Source organism: Rhineura floridana, chromosome 1 (genome assembly GCF_030035675.1).
Source record: "Rhineura floridana isolate rRhiFlo1 chromosome 1, rRhiFlo1.hap2, whole genome shotgun sequence".
Classification (NCBI taxonomy): Eukaryota; Metazoa; Chordata; class Lepidosauria; order Squamata; family Rhineuridae; genus Rhineura; species Rhineura floridana.
Window position 1 is genome coordinate 279,830,613 of NC_084480.1, and position 16,887 is coordinate 279,847,499.

General features: G+C 39.2%; 1 protein-coding gene across 1 annotated transcript in view; it reads right to left on the reverse strand.

Moving 5' to 3' along the window:
- The window catches only part of MMP16 (matrix metallopeptidase 16), a 278,412-nt gene that overhangs the window by 105,557 nt on the left and 155,968 nt on the right, over nt 1–16,887 (reverse strand). The window contains exons 5-6 of the mRNA XM_061602657.1: nt 6,794–6,955; nt 2,855–3,069 (exon numbers count right to left, since the gene is read on the reverse strand). Of these exons, the coding sequence (XP_061458641.1) occupies nt 2,855–3,069; nt 6,794–6,955 (377 nt within the window). The remainder of the gene's footprint in view (nt 1–2,854; nt 3,070–6,793; nt 6,956–16,887) is intronic.

Consider the following 16,887-nt stretch of genomic DNA (forward strand, 5'->3'; position numbering starts at 1 on the left):
AGTTAGGTAATGCAATTATGTTACCTAAATTACTTCAATTTAATAAACTCTTGAGCTGCTATTTTCACTGAAGCCTCACTCAAACATTACCTATGTGTTGAAGATACTAGTCTTCCACAACCAGCTCCTATCTGCAATGATTACAGTTAAACATTATGCAGAATGGCAGAATCATTTGGGTACTCCCAGTACCAGAATCCTCTCGTTATTGGCTGAAGATTATGGTGGAAAGCATCTTTGTGGAATGCTAAACACTGCCATTATAAAGGTAGACTGAGCTATGGAGAAGCAGCAAGCAACCATCAAAAAGTAATGTCTGTACAATATTCAGAATAGAATTTCAGATGAACATCTACTCCTACACCTGATATTTTTTGTTCATGCAAATGTCACCAGGGCAGGTCTCTTCCCACTCATCATTGGAGTACATCAGTGTTCACAATAGAGCAGGGTTCATCAACTTTTTTAAGCAAATAGACACATTTAGATTTTTGAATGAGTCATGTGGGCCCCATCGGCCTCCCCTGGATCACCCTATCCCCAAGAGCGGAAAGATCACACACCCACATACTTCCAACAGATCTAGGAAAATAATTTATCTGAGCCTTAGAAAGAACAGAGGTGAAATAAGATGCGAGAAAGAGCATTAATTTTCCAACTTCCTCCTTCAATTCTATGTAATTTTCACATGAAAAATGCAGCCACCTTCACCATGTCATGTCCAAGGGAACAGTGGATGGGTGTGTGCATTAAAAGGCTTCACAGGCACTAGGGCAAGACCCTATGAGTACAACCGTGGCAACACCTAACAGAAAGAAGGGCTTTCTGTATGAAATAAAAGAACAGAAAAACTTTAGGGTATTCTCACTTATAAGGAAGTGCAGAATGTATTTGCTGAATAATAGGAGGCTGGAACCACAGAAAACTAAGTTGTGTCCTCCTGATTAACAACAGGAAATGCAATTGCCAATTACTTTTGTTCATGCGAATAGCTCTATAAGATCCTTAAGCAAGTACAGATCCAGTGAAATCAATAAGGAGGGAACGGCTTATTAATCTTTCCTGGATAAATTATTTGTCTGAATAACCAGAGAAGGCTCTCACTGAATCAACTTCCACTTCAAGAGTCTTTGGTATTAGTAGGACTGGGCACTTCTAGTACAAATCTAAATTAATTGTCATGGAAAATATACCTAAAATCATTAGTCTTTCATCAATATGTAGGAATAAAAACATCAAATTGGTAAAATATAATGTATTCTCATATTTAAACACACACACACACACACTAACACAGCATATAAGAATCACTCCACGAAGGCTCAGATCTAGCAATTTGTTGTGGCTAAGGGAGTTCCAATATATAACTTAGCATTTGCATTCAAAATTTGAGGATGTAGATATTCTCTTGAATGAAGACATCTCCTGATGAAGTTCAATATTATTTATTTATTGCATTTATATCTCACCTTTCTTTCATCATAGAACCCAATGCAGCATATATGTGGTTCCCAGACAGTCTCCCACTCAGGCACTGACCAGACCCAGACCTGCTTAGCTTCAGGAAGGTTGTGGCCTCATGTGTCATCAGACTATAATAATGTTGTACACTATTATGTATCTATTCTCCCAAATGTTAGTGTCACCTTTCACCAAATTTTAGATATGCAAGTATGTATATAGGAGGTTCTTCACCGAAAGGTCTTCTCTGTTCATTTCAGTGGAGATTAGAGCTCCACTGCACACATAGAATTATCTTCTAATAAAGCAACTGGGCTCTGTGTATGCACTGGAGTGTGCATGGAGCCTTGGACTGGAGACAAGAGGTACATATCAATCAATCCCTCCTGAGAAATCATTTTTCTTCTCCAAATAAGTCTTATGATTAGATAAAAGGGGTAATCTATTCTAGAAGCATTTTTTGATGATGATGATGACAACGACAATAATAAGAACAGGAAAAGATTCATGGAATATATTCTTAAAAAGTCATGCCTAGTTTGATCAAATGTGAAGTACCAGTGTATACTTGCAATATAATTTGGAGTTGATTATTTTCCTGTGCTTAATATGGAAAATTTACAGAACAATATCCCTCATAAAATTCTTTTAAAGTACTGAATTATGGTCCTGGTACAATACATTTTGGACACCATACAGGATGGTATGCCACATCAATATTCTGTTCCAGTAAATGGATTTCCTTTGATTCATTGTCTTTCAATTCTTAGTGAAGTCTTTCCAATCCCCCTAAAAGAAAAAAAGCTTTCTAGTTCACGAGATGTCACCGTATGGATGCATCTCCAAACAAAATAACAATTGAACCAACCAAACAGCAGCAGCAACACAAAAAACTCTCAACACCTGCAAAGAGCCTCTTATAACATAGGCTTCCACTCAAAAACGTATCAAGGCAACCACTGCACACTGACAAACAGCCTTTATAAAGGGACTGATCTAATTATAAAGTTAAATTACAGGGTCCTTATAAAGAAAACACAATAACAGCAATGAGCCTGGAAGTGGCTAAGTTCCCAACAAAATCATCCCTATTAGCTTCTATTCATGACTTGAATTATGCCTTTTTATCTCTCCATAGCATTCAGTATTTACTTACCGTTAAATTTTGAAGCATTGCAACTTTCCGCTGACATTAATTCATTCCCAAAAATAGAAGACTCCAGCCTTTCCTCTGTTAGACATTTAAGCCATTCAGATGTTTATTTTCTAGTTTCTTTCTTGAATGTTAAAACAGCAAGAAAGCTCAGAAGCAGAGGCATGATGAATGAGAGCGGGTTTTTGAAAAAGCAGATACATAGTCACTTGATCTAACAATAAAAAAGTGGCTTCCTACCTTGAAAACAAACATTTCCCGGCGAAGAATGGCTAGAGTGTTGAAATTTCCATCACAGATGTTGGGTTTGGCTCCAGGGTAAGAAGGCTTGTCTCCCGTGGGCGGCCGGGGAGGTTTAGGCCTGTCATTCTTCCGTGGGTCTGCTGCAGGGACAGAACGATGTGGGGGCACTGTTGGCAGAGGTCTTGTTGGCGGTGGGAGTTTGTCAGGTGGCCCTTTAAAAAAAGATATTAGCAGATTAATATATAGCGGACAGTATACTCTTCAGTTTATGATTGTGTACATTAAATTGCACAGGAACTACAAAATAAACCACATGAAACAAACAATTTTGCCCTGGAAAGCCGGTGAATTAAAGGGCCTCTCCAAACTGAGTGAATGCATAAAGTGATGCACATCAGGGCAAAAAATCTTAATTTCACTTATACGCTCATAGGATCTGAACTGGCAGTGACTGACCAGGAATGAGACCTTGGGGTCACAGTGGGTAGCTTGATCAGCTTTGAAAAAGGCAAATTCCATGCTAGGGATCATTAAGAAAAGAACTGAAAATAAGACTGCCAGTAATATAACACTGTTATGCAAATGTATGGTGCACTGTTATGCAAATATATGGTGCATTTGAAACCCTGTGTACAGTTTTGGTTGCCTCCCCTAGAAAAGGATATTATAAAGTTGGAAAAGTTCACCAAAGGGCAAGCAAAATTATCAAGGGGATGACGCAACTCCCCTATGAAGAAAGAGGACATCATTTGGGACTTCTTAGTTTAGAGGTAAGAGGTGACATGATATAAGTATAAAATTATGCACAATTTGGAGAAAGTGGCTAGAGAAAAAGTTTTTCTCCCTCTCTCATTAACACTAGCACTCATGGACATCCAATGAAATGGTTAGATTCATGACAGGCCAAAGAAAGTACTTCTTCACACAGCACTTAGTTAAGCTATGGAATTTGTCTCACAAAAGGAAGTGATGGCCACCACTTTAAAAGAGGATTAGACAAACTCATGGAGTACAAGACTATCAAGTGGCTACTAACACTGACTGATATATTCTACCTCCACTGTTGCAGGCCAGAAACTGCAGGACGGGAGATTGCTCTTGTGCTTAAATCCTGCTTGGGACTTTCCACAGGCAGTCGGTTGGCCACTGTGAGAACAGAATGCTGGACTAGATGGGTCACTGGCTTGATCCAGCAGGCTTGGATGTTCTTACATTCCTATATTGCTGAACTACAACTCCCACCAGCTCCAATGGCCCAGAATGAGGGCAGTTGCAGTTCACCAACATCTAGAGGGCCAAAGGTTTCTCACCCCTGGCTTAAGAGGACTTTTTAAAAAGTATTTGACAGGTCCATGGAGAATATGTTCATTGTGCAGGCTAAACTGAAATGAAACTGCCAGGTTCAGAGTACCAGTTGCTAGAAGGCATGGTAGCATTGTATGTGGGGTGGGAGGGGACTTCCAAGGCAGTTTACAATTTTAAAATCCTAAAACAAATAAATGATATAAAATGTGAAGTGGCAAGAGTTCTCTCAGGTTGACTGGGAGCTGATGGCACAAGCTCTCAAGCTAGGTCTTCTTCGCTTCTGCCTTCTCTCAGGTCACACAGGTCGTAAGTAGTCCTAGAGAAGTTGGCGGAAGAGCTGCCCCAGGAGTTCTCTCAGGCCACTGGTAGTATGTGGTCTCTGGCCTGGGCTTCTTCACTTCTGCTGGATGATGGGAATTCTAGTCCATCTAAGTCCACTATGAGTATGGCATAGTTGAAATACAAAATACTTATCTACAGATCCCCCATTACAGATAAAAAATTAAACTGGATTAAATCAGTTAACATGTACTACTTACAGTTACCGAGGAAAACCAATAAACCAATTAGCCTGCATAATGAACCAACATCTGACCAATATTTAATCCAAATATTATATCAAACCCCACTATAGATTTTAGCACAGTGACAGCAGAAGGAACTCTTTTACAGCAGGCAATATCTAGTTGAAAAATGTGAAATCCAAACTAAAGTTTTCACATGCTACTTGCTAGTGATGTCATGCCTAACTTCCCAAGGGCAACAAAACTCTTCAAAATGTAGCGTACAGTTGCTAGAAACTGGTATTTAGTATAAAGGCAAAATAACCTTGTCCAGCCCTTCTGTCTAGACTACCAACCCATGAGGTCATGGGAAACACCTTTGTCTACTTAACCACACAGGAGAAAACCAACCATTTAATTTCCTCTGTAAAACAGCCTGGTTATGATAGTGCTTGCATATGCATCTACCATGCTGCTACTGTAATATCTTGTATCAACACATCCAATTTCCTACACCCAGTTCATTGTCCTCTATCAATGCATACAGGAGCAAGAGAATCTTTCTCTCTGCATGAAGCAGCTTACAAACAAACTACACATCTGTATCTCAGAAAAGCAAAATGAGAAAGTGAAGGGAATGGTGAATATTATGGTGCAAATAAAAGTCTGCTTAAATTAGGATTAAACACACTTCTGTGTTTAAATCAAACTTAAAAATATAAGAAGTCATGATGCCTCAATGAACAGAAATAAATGATATTAGAAGGAAAGGCAAATAAAAAAGGGATAGAGCTGATCCTAGACCATTTTGGTACCTGGAGTAAAAAAAAAACAACAGTGCAAAAACCAAATGATGTGTCCACCCCACCTCCCAACAACATGTGTTTGCTGAATTTATCCCTATATAGGTCTGAACTGCCTTCAGGGAAACATTTAGGATATTGAGAATCCTTTCGGCAAATCCCAAAATGTTCAAGGTGGGTAGGGTCGGTTACCACTTTAGCTGTGGTATCCGTTCAGAACAAATACCACTTTTTTGCTTAGCTTTAGGAGGTTGTGTGTGCTGATGGGCTACGTTAATGCCTTTTGGTCTGACTGGGCTCCTGTAGCTCTCCTCCAGTTCTAGCTTCTAGGTGGAACTTTTCCCTCTGTCTAGTTATGTTACAACAAAGTAAGGTTGTGTTTGAAAGCCTGGTGATGTATAGTTTCTCCCTGAATGCTCAAACAGCAGTTGATCTGCCATTTCTACCACTTTGTGTGTGCGGGATCAATTTGCTTGGTGTGAAAGAAAAATAATAAACATATTTCTGTAAAGATATATTGGGGAGAGGGTGAGAAGTATAAGATGCAATCAAGTGATTCAGCAAAGCAGTCAAACGGAAAGAAAGGCAGGAGTGGAGAAGGACCAGGAGCCTTGCTGGGAGGAAGGGCGGGATATAAATCAATCAATCAATAAATGAAGATTAGGCTAATTGTTTGCCTTAGTGCAAAGTTGGCTTGCTACACTCCTAAACTGTGACTAGAGCAGAGATAGGTAATAGGATGGAAGGAAAAATAAGAGCAAAGAAGAGGAAGTATTAAAATTTTAACAGTTTTAGGTTGTCCTTGAAAAAATATTTATACTACTACTTGGTTAAATATTTCAGAACCCTGATCCTGCTAAGAGCAGATTTCAATTCTTCTTGAATATCTAATTAAATAAGGTGGTTTGTCTAAAGTCCCTGGCTTTATCGCAACACAAAATCAAAGTCTCTTCAAGGAAATGTATAGAAACAACTGTAAGAAATAGCTTTTTTTTTTTGCATGTTCATATTGGTTCAGCTGTAAGCACAATTCTCAAGCTACAAAGTTTCACTGACCCAAAATTGTAAGTTAATTCCCAGATTTAGAGATGTCTACGTTCCCCTTTTAAAATTCTAAACACGCTTGAATGTAAACATGGAATTTTTGCACAAATGGGTTGCCCCATTCACTTCAATGAAGGGAGCAGATTGTATGCACACAAAGGGGCATACAAGCAGATGTACAACCTTCAATGAATGTATAGTGTGTGCAACACTGTAGTAGTGTATATATCTGAGGTGACCCATCTCCATTATGTATTTTATTTAAAAAATAAGGAGCATACCATATATCTTTTGGATTCCCTGCAAATCATCATTAGGTAGTTTGAAGTTGTCGGTTTCCATGTACTGGTAAAAAGGAGCCATGATGGCAGTGGGGTCATTTGAATGCTCCAAACCTAAAGCATGTCCCAGTTCATGAACTGCAACTAGAAACAAATCATTTCCTGAGGGAAAAGAAGAAAAAAGGAAAGTTTTAAAATTATATTATCAGTACATTCATGGTTATTTGACACAAAGTACCATTTAAGTGACTTTCAATCAGGGATGGGCAGTATTTCACCTACAGCTTACTTGTGACCTCCCCATTTTCCAAGGCTCCTGCAAATGAGTCAAAAGCTCCCCTTGGAATCCTAAGTATGTCCCTTCTTAATACCAAAGAATGAAATAAAAATGAAGAGCAAAAATTATGGGAGCTCAAGTACAGAGAAGCTCAAATTCATTATTTCCTTATTCATTATTTTCTTGGGTTTTTCACATTTGAGAGTAAACCTTTCATTGCAAGATACTGTAGAAGAGTGGACTTTTATTTACAAGGGGGAAAAGAAGTAAGTGATATCATACCTGAGCTACAGTACATCTCTCATAACGGCTACAGAAGTAACAATCCAGCAGGTACAAATACAAGCTTATTTGCCAAATATTCTTGCAATCTCTCTTTTATACTGCACTGCCTGCTATTCACCTTTACTAGCTCCTCTCTCCCATGCCTCCACATTTATACATTTCTCATTTCTATAGCAGTCTGACCAGAGTACGTGGAGCCTTTTTAGCCCAAGCACTGTACTCTTCAGAAGGGTCCCATCAGAGTTTATGCTCCACTGTGGTCATTCAAAACAGGTTTACTAAATATACATAACCCTGCTTTCTCTTTGTTATCCTCTTTTCCAGACATCACGTGTAAAAACTCTGGCATTGGATTTTATTAAAAAGTTAAGAGCTTTTCTAAGGATTTCTTAGAGAAGTACAGAGCTAAGGTCATTGCTTCCTTTCATAATATTAAAATATGCTGGGTAGGATCCATAGTGCCTTCTTAAATTCTTCACTCTATTTCAGGATTCAGAAATGTGAGGGGAATTTTGTTGAATGTTCTCCCAGCAGGGGGTTAAATTCTCTAACAATTTCAGTCCCCCTCTAAAGCAGAAAATTTCTCAGAACTTGTGAACATCCAATGAAGCTGAATGTTGGAAGATTCAGGACAGACAAAAGAAAGGACTTCTTCACGTAGCGCAGTCTTAAACTATGGAATTCACTCCCACAGGAGGCAGTAATGGCTACCAACTTGGATGACTCTGTCATGAAACCAACCTACCTCGTATGCTGGAAAAACTTTTCTGAAGTTTTCCTAATTTTCAGCCATTTTAAAACAGAAAGCAACTGGGGCATACCAAAACACCATTTCAACTACTAAAAAGCTAAATGAAATAAAATAAAATAAAACAAATGAGAAAACCATGCTAATGGTTCCACAAAGCCTCGCCTTTGCTAATAGTGAATAGCTGTTATATAAAAAAGGTCTTAACTAAATTAAGATATTTTCTTTTGAAAAATGCCCCACATCAAAGAAATACAAAAAAAAAATCCGAACAACGGCATGTTATTGTGTCAAGTTTCAACATCCCCAGAGTCAGACTTTGCAACAAAATTGTGGGGCATCTTTTTACAGCAAGGTTTAATGACCGAGTGTACTAGTACATGTTTCAAATAATGCTTTCAAGATCCTGGACAGCTGAAGAAATGGTGTGTGTGTGTGTTAAATCCAAGTCTGTTTTGTTTATGAACCATTCTCTCAAAGCACCATTTTATCAAAGTTCAAGGTCACTCTTCCCAGTTATGTCTTAGAGCATAAGGGGACAGACTAAATTGATTCACAATTATGAGAAAGTCAGTCAAGGAGAATTTCAATAGAAATTGAATTGATACGTCCTTACTTGGATTTAACTGGTTTGTTTCCTCTTGGAGCAATGTCTCAGAGATATTTCACAGTCTAAATGATTCTACAGAGTTGACTTATATGCAAGCCAAGTTTATTCTACTTTACTGTGGTCCTGTCTACCTGCAAATCCCTGTGAAGCTAAATGACTCGTCTTTATTTATTTTAAATATTGATAGCACTCACTTTGGGATGAAATCCATTCCAAGTGACAAATGATAATCTAAACGTATAATTACAATAACATTAGAGTACATTAAAAGCTTTGTAAAAAATAATAATCCAAAAGGGTATGGTGTGAAGGCACATGAGACCAGCATCTTGTTGAAGCTAAGAAGGTCTGGACCTGGTTAGTGTCTGAATGGATGACCACCTGGGAATCACATGCACACCACCTTGGATTTCATGACAGAAGAAAGGTAAAATATAAATTTAAGACAACACAAAATAAAAGACGGCAATACTCAAAATATGATTCAGGCAATATGAACTTTTTTTCAGCAGCAAATTCAATAAAGGCACATCAATTAAAAGCCACTTGACAGGGATAGTGATTTTTGAAAAGTGACTTTTAAAACTGTTCACGAATGCCAAGACTGAAAGTGTTCACCATACATCTCTTGGGTGGGAGTTCCACAAGGTAGGGGCCACAACCAAAATGGCCCTCCTGCCCACCAGCCTAATTGATCTTAAAGGCATGCCAGCAAGCAGGGCTTCTGATGCCGATCTCCAGCATAAACAGCTTCTTACAGGTGCTGGCTGTTCTTCAGACATCTTTCCCTAAGACTGTTTAGGGCTTTAAAGCCCAAGACCAATTATTTGAATTTTTCCTGGAAACACACTAGCATTAGGTGTAACTGACACATTATCGATATAATTTGTTCAGACCATTAGCCCCAACAAGCACCAAAAAACAACTGCCTTTTAGCAGTGTTGGTCGAAGGCACAATTTTAGTGTACTTTACATTGGTAATTATTATAGCAGTGGATGTTTGCAGGCATCCGGTAAATCTGATAATCTATTAACACAGTTTTAAAATTATTACTTAACACCATACAACAAAAATAAATCCTAGTTCCAGTAACTATAGTAAACTGTCTCAACAACTGTAAACTGTGTTCCTGTAAAACTCATAGACTTTTTTTGTAGGGAATTAGGCAATCTGTGAAATTTATATTTCTCTGCATGTTGTGCATGTTATTTTCTACCACAAGAATTGGGGCATCTTCAGAACACTTAAAAAAGGTAAACTCTATTTGTGTTCTTTGAGATTCTTGGATCTGATTCACACAAGCAGTCATATTGTATGTCGAAATCCACCCCTGCATCTGAAATTGATCCGCACGATTATATATATTCTCTCTGCCTAGTTGCACTGATCATTCCAGCTGGCTACTTGTGTGAGATGTTAAATGTTCAACAGAGAAGCAAAGTATAATGCATGGATTGCCCCCCAAATCCCATGGAATAAAAACAAATGCATACATGTTCAGGGCGATATGGGCAAATTTAGACACAGGTTTCCTAATACAGGTGGGGAATCACTAGACAGGTTGAGGTAGCAAAAGAACAGCCTGGATAATACATATAGCTATTTCTGGTTTGATTAACATCTAACAAGGCTTTCATTTCTACATGCAATTATTCTGTAGTTAAGAGCAGTGATTGTGCAACTTTCACAAATGGAAGAAAGATAGGCATAATATTTATTGGGGAAAACACATTTGCTATTGATCTAGTGAGAAAAGGATTCTACTTTTTTTAAAAAAAACTAATCACCTATAATGTTGAAAATGGGTGCACACATACACATAGTGTATGTGGCAAGCACTGTTTCTGTGCAGTGGCGACTGGTGGCTCCATGTCAGTGGGGCAGTGGAATCCACTCTGGGTTATAGTATGAACTTTCAAGGACTTTCTTGAAAGTTCAGAATAAAACCTGATGCAGATTCCACTGCCCCACTGACATGGAACCACCAGCCGCCTCTGCTTTGGTGCAGGCCAAGTGCTATTGAGATGAATGAGAACTTGTATAGGATCAATGCTCCAGCCATTCAATTTAAACTCACCAGTTTACTTCATTGCTTTATCAGATACCAAAACTGTGAATGCTGTACTTTAACGCATCTCTAGCCTGAAGTCCTCTCTTGTTATGTCTTAATGCCACATATGATATATCCACAGTTGAGATACTAGGTTCCCCCAGGAGATTCATTTCTGAGATTACACTGGTACAGATTCCTGCAGCACAGCTTGGGTCCAGTGAGTCAAATGAGCTGGCAGCGATGTGAAATTTACTAGAAGCTGATCTCTGCAGTTCAACATAGGTTGGGGGTTTCCATAAATTTCTCTTGGCTGCCAGCACACCATCCAAATGAGAAAAATGACTGAGCTAAGCCTGTATAGATTTCAAGTATGCTTAACATGAACCTTGTTTTTCTATAATACTTGGAAATGGGAGAGCTCTGTGAAAGGGCAGTTAATTTCACCTTCTGTAAATAATCCATGGAATTTAAGTCACTTTTCAAATCAGGGACACTGCAGAAAAGAGCTCATGGATATATATATAAACATTTATGCACCAAATGCCACTATTGCAGCTCAATATACATTAACATTTGCTCCAGTTTTTAATTTTGACACAATTAAGATAGATTTGCAAGATCCTCAAGTTATTTAAAAATGTGCATAACTCATAAGCTTGCAAAAAAAGGTAAGTAAAAGCCATATTCCTGTCCTGAAACTCAGGTCTTGAACTCAACCTTGATCTTATTCTACTTCTGCGATAGACATGAACTGTACATTAAAAATCAAAGACATTTAGAATGGAAAATGCTTGTGGTAATCTATAAGAGGTTGTCTCTGCAAGAAACCATTTGCCCCTCAGCTATCAGTGTGGGAAAAATTGTAAAAGAAAAGAAAATACCCTGTATTCAAAATATATACAAATTATAGCACAAGGAGTGGGCAATTAATACATGTAGGGTGGCCACGTGTCCTACTGTACAGAGAATGGCCTCTGTTTCAAAGGCTGTCAGAGGACAGTCCACTTTGAAGGCATCCTCTGTTCAGAGGGCTGCCTAGGCCAAGTCTGGTTGAAGATAAAGAATTCTAAGGCCACATCTGCACCATACATCTAAAGCAGCATCATACCACTTGAAAAAGTGATGACTTCTCCCAAAGAATCCTGGGAACTGTAGTTTGTTAAGGGTGCTGAGAGTTGTTAGGAGGCCTCTATTTGCCTCATAGAGTTAAAATTCCCAGAGTGCTTTAAAGTTATGGTGCATATGAGGCCTAAGAAGGTAGAACAAGAGGGGCCCTGAAGTAGTCCGTCAACAGTTAGCACCTTGACAGCAAAGAAGGCACACAGTTCACCATGGTGAGATGAAGTTTATTTCTAATTAAATTGTAATAATTATTTTACATCTCCTTGCATATGCAAATGTTATACAAATATCTGTCCTCTTTTTTGATGATGCATAAGTGGCCACCCTACAAGCAACTAATTTTGCAGGCACCAAGAAGGGGATTATTTTACTAGTCTCAAAATATTGCCTCATCTCTGTCTCACAATGGAATTAAGCCAGCCCTGAAAATGTGCTTCAGAAGAGTGACCACCTACAGAACGATTAAGCTAAACTGTAATTTTAATTGACTGATGTGATGCTCCATACTTTGGAAACCAGATATGTACTGAAGGCAAGCAGGGTTTTCTACTGTGCTATGATTAGAGATGTGGCCATAAGCAAGAAGATTCATATCTCGTAAAAACTGAGGTTTTCTGAATTCATCAAAACAAAAACCTAAAGGACCAAGCTAGCTGACTGACTGATCTATTTATTTATAGAAGTATTTATACACTACCCTCTCATAAAATATCATCGTGGTGTATAAACTTCCCTCCTAAAAATAGTATAAAACAATTAAAATAACTAGCAAACTCAAAGCATATTTTAAACAACTACATAGGCCTGCCAACTGAAAAAGATCTTCAAGAGATGTCTGAAAGTCAAAAGAGAGGATGCCTGGCAGAAATCTCTGAAAGCTTGTTCTCTGCACAAGGATTTTACAATATGAGATAGCAGATTGGTTTTACCATCAAATGTTTGTCCCAGACCCAGGTTTCCATATTAGAGATTTCTTTAACAGTAGTAGAATGGTACACATCTTTATACAGCTGGGACATGGATTCTATAAAATGAGGAAGCCTATTTTTAACTAGTATCCCAAAACCTGTAAGAGAGAGGTGTGGAACCTCCAGGCCAATTTAGCCTACAAGACTGTTTTACCCAAACCACACCTATCAGCTCCATACCTGACATCATCTGCGATGTCAGTTGTGAAGATACAGGTGAAAACACGGTTGCCAAGGAACAATCAGGAGCCTTAAAGGGCTTGGTAAGGGAGCCTTGCTGTCAGCACCCATCAGCTGAACAACAGTGACAGAAAACAAAGTGCCCCATGATATTCTGATTAGCAAGCCAGCTAAATGTGGGTTGGATAGAACAACTATCAGGTGGATCCACAGTTGGCTGCAAAATCGTACTCAAAGAGTGCTTATCAATGGTTCCTTCTCAAACTGGAAGTAACGAGTGGGGTACTACAGGGCTCGGTCGTGGGCCCAGTGCTCTTCCACATTTTTATTAATGACTTGGATGAGGAGGTACAGAGAATGCTTATCAAATTTGCAGATGATACAAAATTGGGGAGCATAGCTAATACCATGGAAGACAGAAACAAAATTCAAAGGGACCTTGATAGGCTGGAGCATTGGGCTGAAAACAACAGAATGAAATTCAACAGGGATAAATGCAAAGTTTTACACTTAGGAAAAAGAAACCAAATGCACAGTTATAAGATGGGGGATACTTGGCTCAGCAATACGACATGTGAGAAGGATCTTGGAATTGTTGTTGATCACAAGCTGAATATGAGCCAACAGTGCGATGTGGCTGCAAAAAAGACAAATGCTATATTAGACTGCATTAACAGAACTATAGTTTCCAAATCACATGAAGTATTAGTTCCCCTCTATTCAGCACTGGTTAGGCCTCATCTTGAGTACTGTGTCCAGTTCTGGTCTCCACACTTCAAGAAGGATGCCGACAAACTAGAACAGGTTCAGAGGAGGGCAACAAGGATGACTAGGGGACTGGAAACAAAGCCCTATGAGGAGAGACTGAAAGAACTGGGCATGTTTAGCCTTGAGAAGAGAAGACTGAGGGGAGATATGATAGCACTCTTCAAGTACATGAAAGGTTGTTACATAGAGGAGGGCCGGGATCTCTTCTCGATCATCCCAGAGTGCAGGACACGGAATAATGGGCTCAAGATGCAGGAAGCCAGATTTCAACTGGACATCAGAAAAAACTTCCTGTTAGAGCCATACGACAATGGAATCAATTACCTAGAGAGGTAGTGGGCTCTCCGACACTGGAGGCATTCAAGAGGCAGCTGGACAGCCATCTGTCGGGAATGCTTTGATTTGGATTCCTGCATTGAGCAGGGGGGTGGACTTGATGGCCTTGTAGGCCCCTTCCAACTCTACTATTCTATGATTCTATGAAAACGTGCAATCAACTGCGGATTGGAAATTTTGTAGCTCAGCCAATGCCAGTGTCTGCTTTTTACATTCCTATATTTATACAGACAATGCTAATTATATTCATTCAATTACCATCACATCTAGGGAGACAAAATGGGACAGAGAGAACCTGGTAAGATGGCTCGTGAAGGTGAGGAGCGGAGTCAGGTATAAGGAACAAGGAAGAGACTAGATAAGGCACTGAGTCTGAACTACACAGAGACGGTGATTTCTTTCACAGAGAGCCCAGCTTTTTCAATTGGAGTACCTTGGTCATCTGTACCATCGTGCCAAGAGGCAAAGAGGATTCCATCACACAACAGATACAGCAGTGTGCACCTTTACTGGCATATTTGCTCGCAAAAAGAAGAAGAGGAGAAGAGAAAGGCAGTGACCAGTTATGCTTGGAGCAAGTGCTGTTGAAACACCAAGCCAAATTATATTAAACATAGGGCGTGGCCTTTAAAAAAAAAAAGTTGCATAGCAGCCAGGAGTGGGGGTGGTCATGACTGGACCACTGTGCAGATGGAGAAGCTGTTTTTAAAATCTTTACCCCTGTGAACCATGGTCCTGATGCGGACGTCAGCCCTGAAGCTGTAGCAGGAGAGAAGCTGCCCTTAGCATTAATAAAAGTGTCCGTCCTGATGCAAGTGACTGTTTCAAGATGGATTTTCATTTGGGCTGCATACTGGGGTGAAGATTAAACAAAATCCTCTGTTATACTGCAGTCCTAATCATGAGCGCTTCTTCCCCCACATGGCTGTTATTTAATGCAATCAATCAATCAAGGCACAAGGCCAAGCCACGGATTTAATATAACATGTAGCAGGTCCCACCTGGGGCTCACGAGAAAGTTAACATCCCCAATGACCCAACAAGAACTGGTGGCTCAGCATAGAAGGATCCAGTTAAACTCCCAGAAGGTCCATGGTTTGAGACCTTCCACAGCTTGCAGCCCTAACAAATGCTTACTCAATTTTCTTTTCAACTATTGTCAGAATGTTCATATGTAATAGCTTTTGGAAGCCGTGGGTGAACTGTCTTTGAATAGTTAATGGTACTGGATAGTTCATTTGTTAAACTGTTACTCATCCAGAGACATAAGGATGGGGTAGTCGACAAACAAAATATAGTGCTACCTCAACATAATTTTCAGGTTGTATACTTCAGATTAAGTTTTGTTTCCCAAAATAAACTTTTATTACCCTTGTTCAGAAATTAATACAAATGCTTTAAGAGTATGAGTAACTCCAACAAGATTTATGAAAGCAGCATCAACAATTTATTAAGTTTTTACTGAACACTCCAAGAGAGAAACACAGGATTCAAATTGCTTTCATTAGCAGAGCAATACAGTGTGGAAAATGAGCCTGGTACTTTTCAAGGGGGTTGGTGATTTGCATTTTTGCTAAATAATCAAGCTGTTGCATTTTCTAAACTTCTTGTAGGACAGAGAAACATGCAAAGGGTAATCACTCAACCAGCTAATCCTCTTGATGCTCTGGAGTTCCATTTAGTTTCTAAACAAACTGTCACTAATGTTCTTGGCTGTTTTATCATATATTTTAAATGATAGCAGACTATACAATGACTGTACTTCATCTCACAGAAACCACAGTTTATACAAAGCCCTGAGGGTGGGGGTTTGAATCTGATTCTGAGGAACAACTCAGTTATGTATTTGGCTCCACTGTGCCTTTTGGATTTTTAATAGAGGAGTGGACAGCCTGTGGTTCCAGGGCCACACGTAATCCTTAATCTACATACAGTAGGGCCCCGCTCATACGGCGGGTTCCGTTCCGGACCCTCGCTGTAAAGCAGAAATCGCTGTAAAGCGAAACCTATTGACGATAATGGGATGCATCGCGCGAAAATGACGTCAAAATGGCGCGCGACAGGAAAAAACGCCGTAAAAACAGAACAAGTGCCTTAATGTGGGGACTTTCCCTAATTGAAAGCTGCCGCATTAGCGAAGCGCTGTAAAGCAGGGCCTAATGTAGTAAGGGCAGAAAGGATGAACTATAAATTGCCTCCTAATAATGCCTGCATAATAAGGAAATCGGTAGGACTTAGGTTGGGTCCTCACACCATCATGCCTGGTTGTACCACATGGGGGGTTAGGATTCCTGGAGAAAGGATAGAGGCATTTAACGTAGCAAAAATTGAATAGATTAAGAAAACATAAGAACTTTTCAAATGTCCAAAGCAATGCATGTTGGAAATGAATAATGATACCATTGTTTTGTGAGCGGCAGTATCTGAGAGATCTTACAACTAGGGAAGGGTGAGAAATTCTATTCAGTTCACATTTCAAGCAGAATCTCTCAAATTCGCATTTTCTGAAACAATATGAGAACCGAAACACAGATATCCTTTGAAATTCATACTTATTTGAAATTTGCAATGCAGTTCACCAACCAAGCATTTTTTAAAATAAAAATGCATCTGTTTGGGAAAACTATGCATACCAATGAGTGTATGAGTGAAAATAACATAAAAATGTGTTATATGACAAGAAATTGCTTGCAAAAATGTGTAGCCAAACTGCCTACAAAAATGTGATTTTGTGAGGAGAAATTCA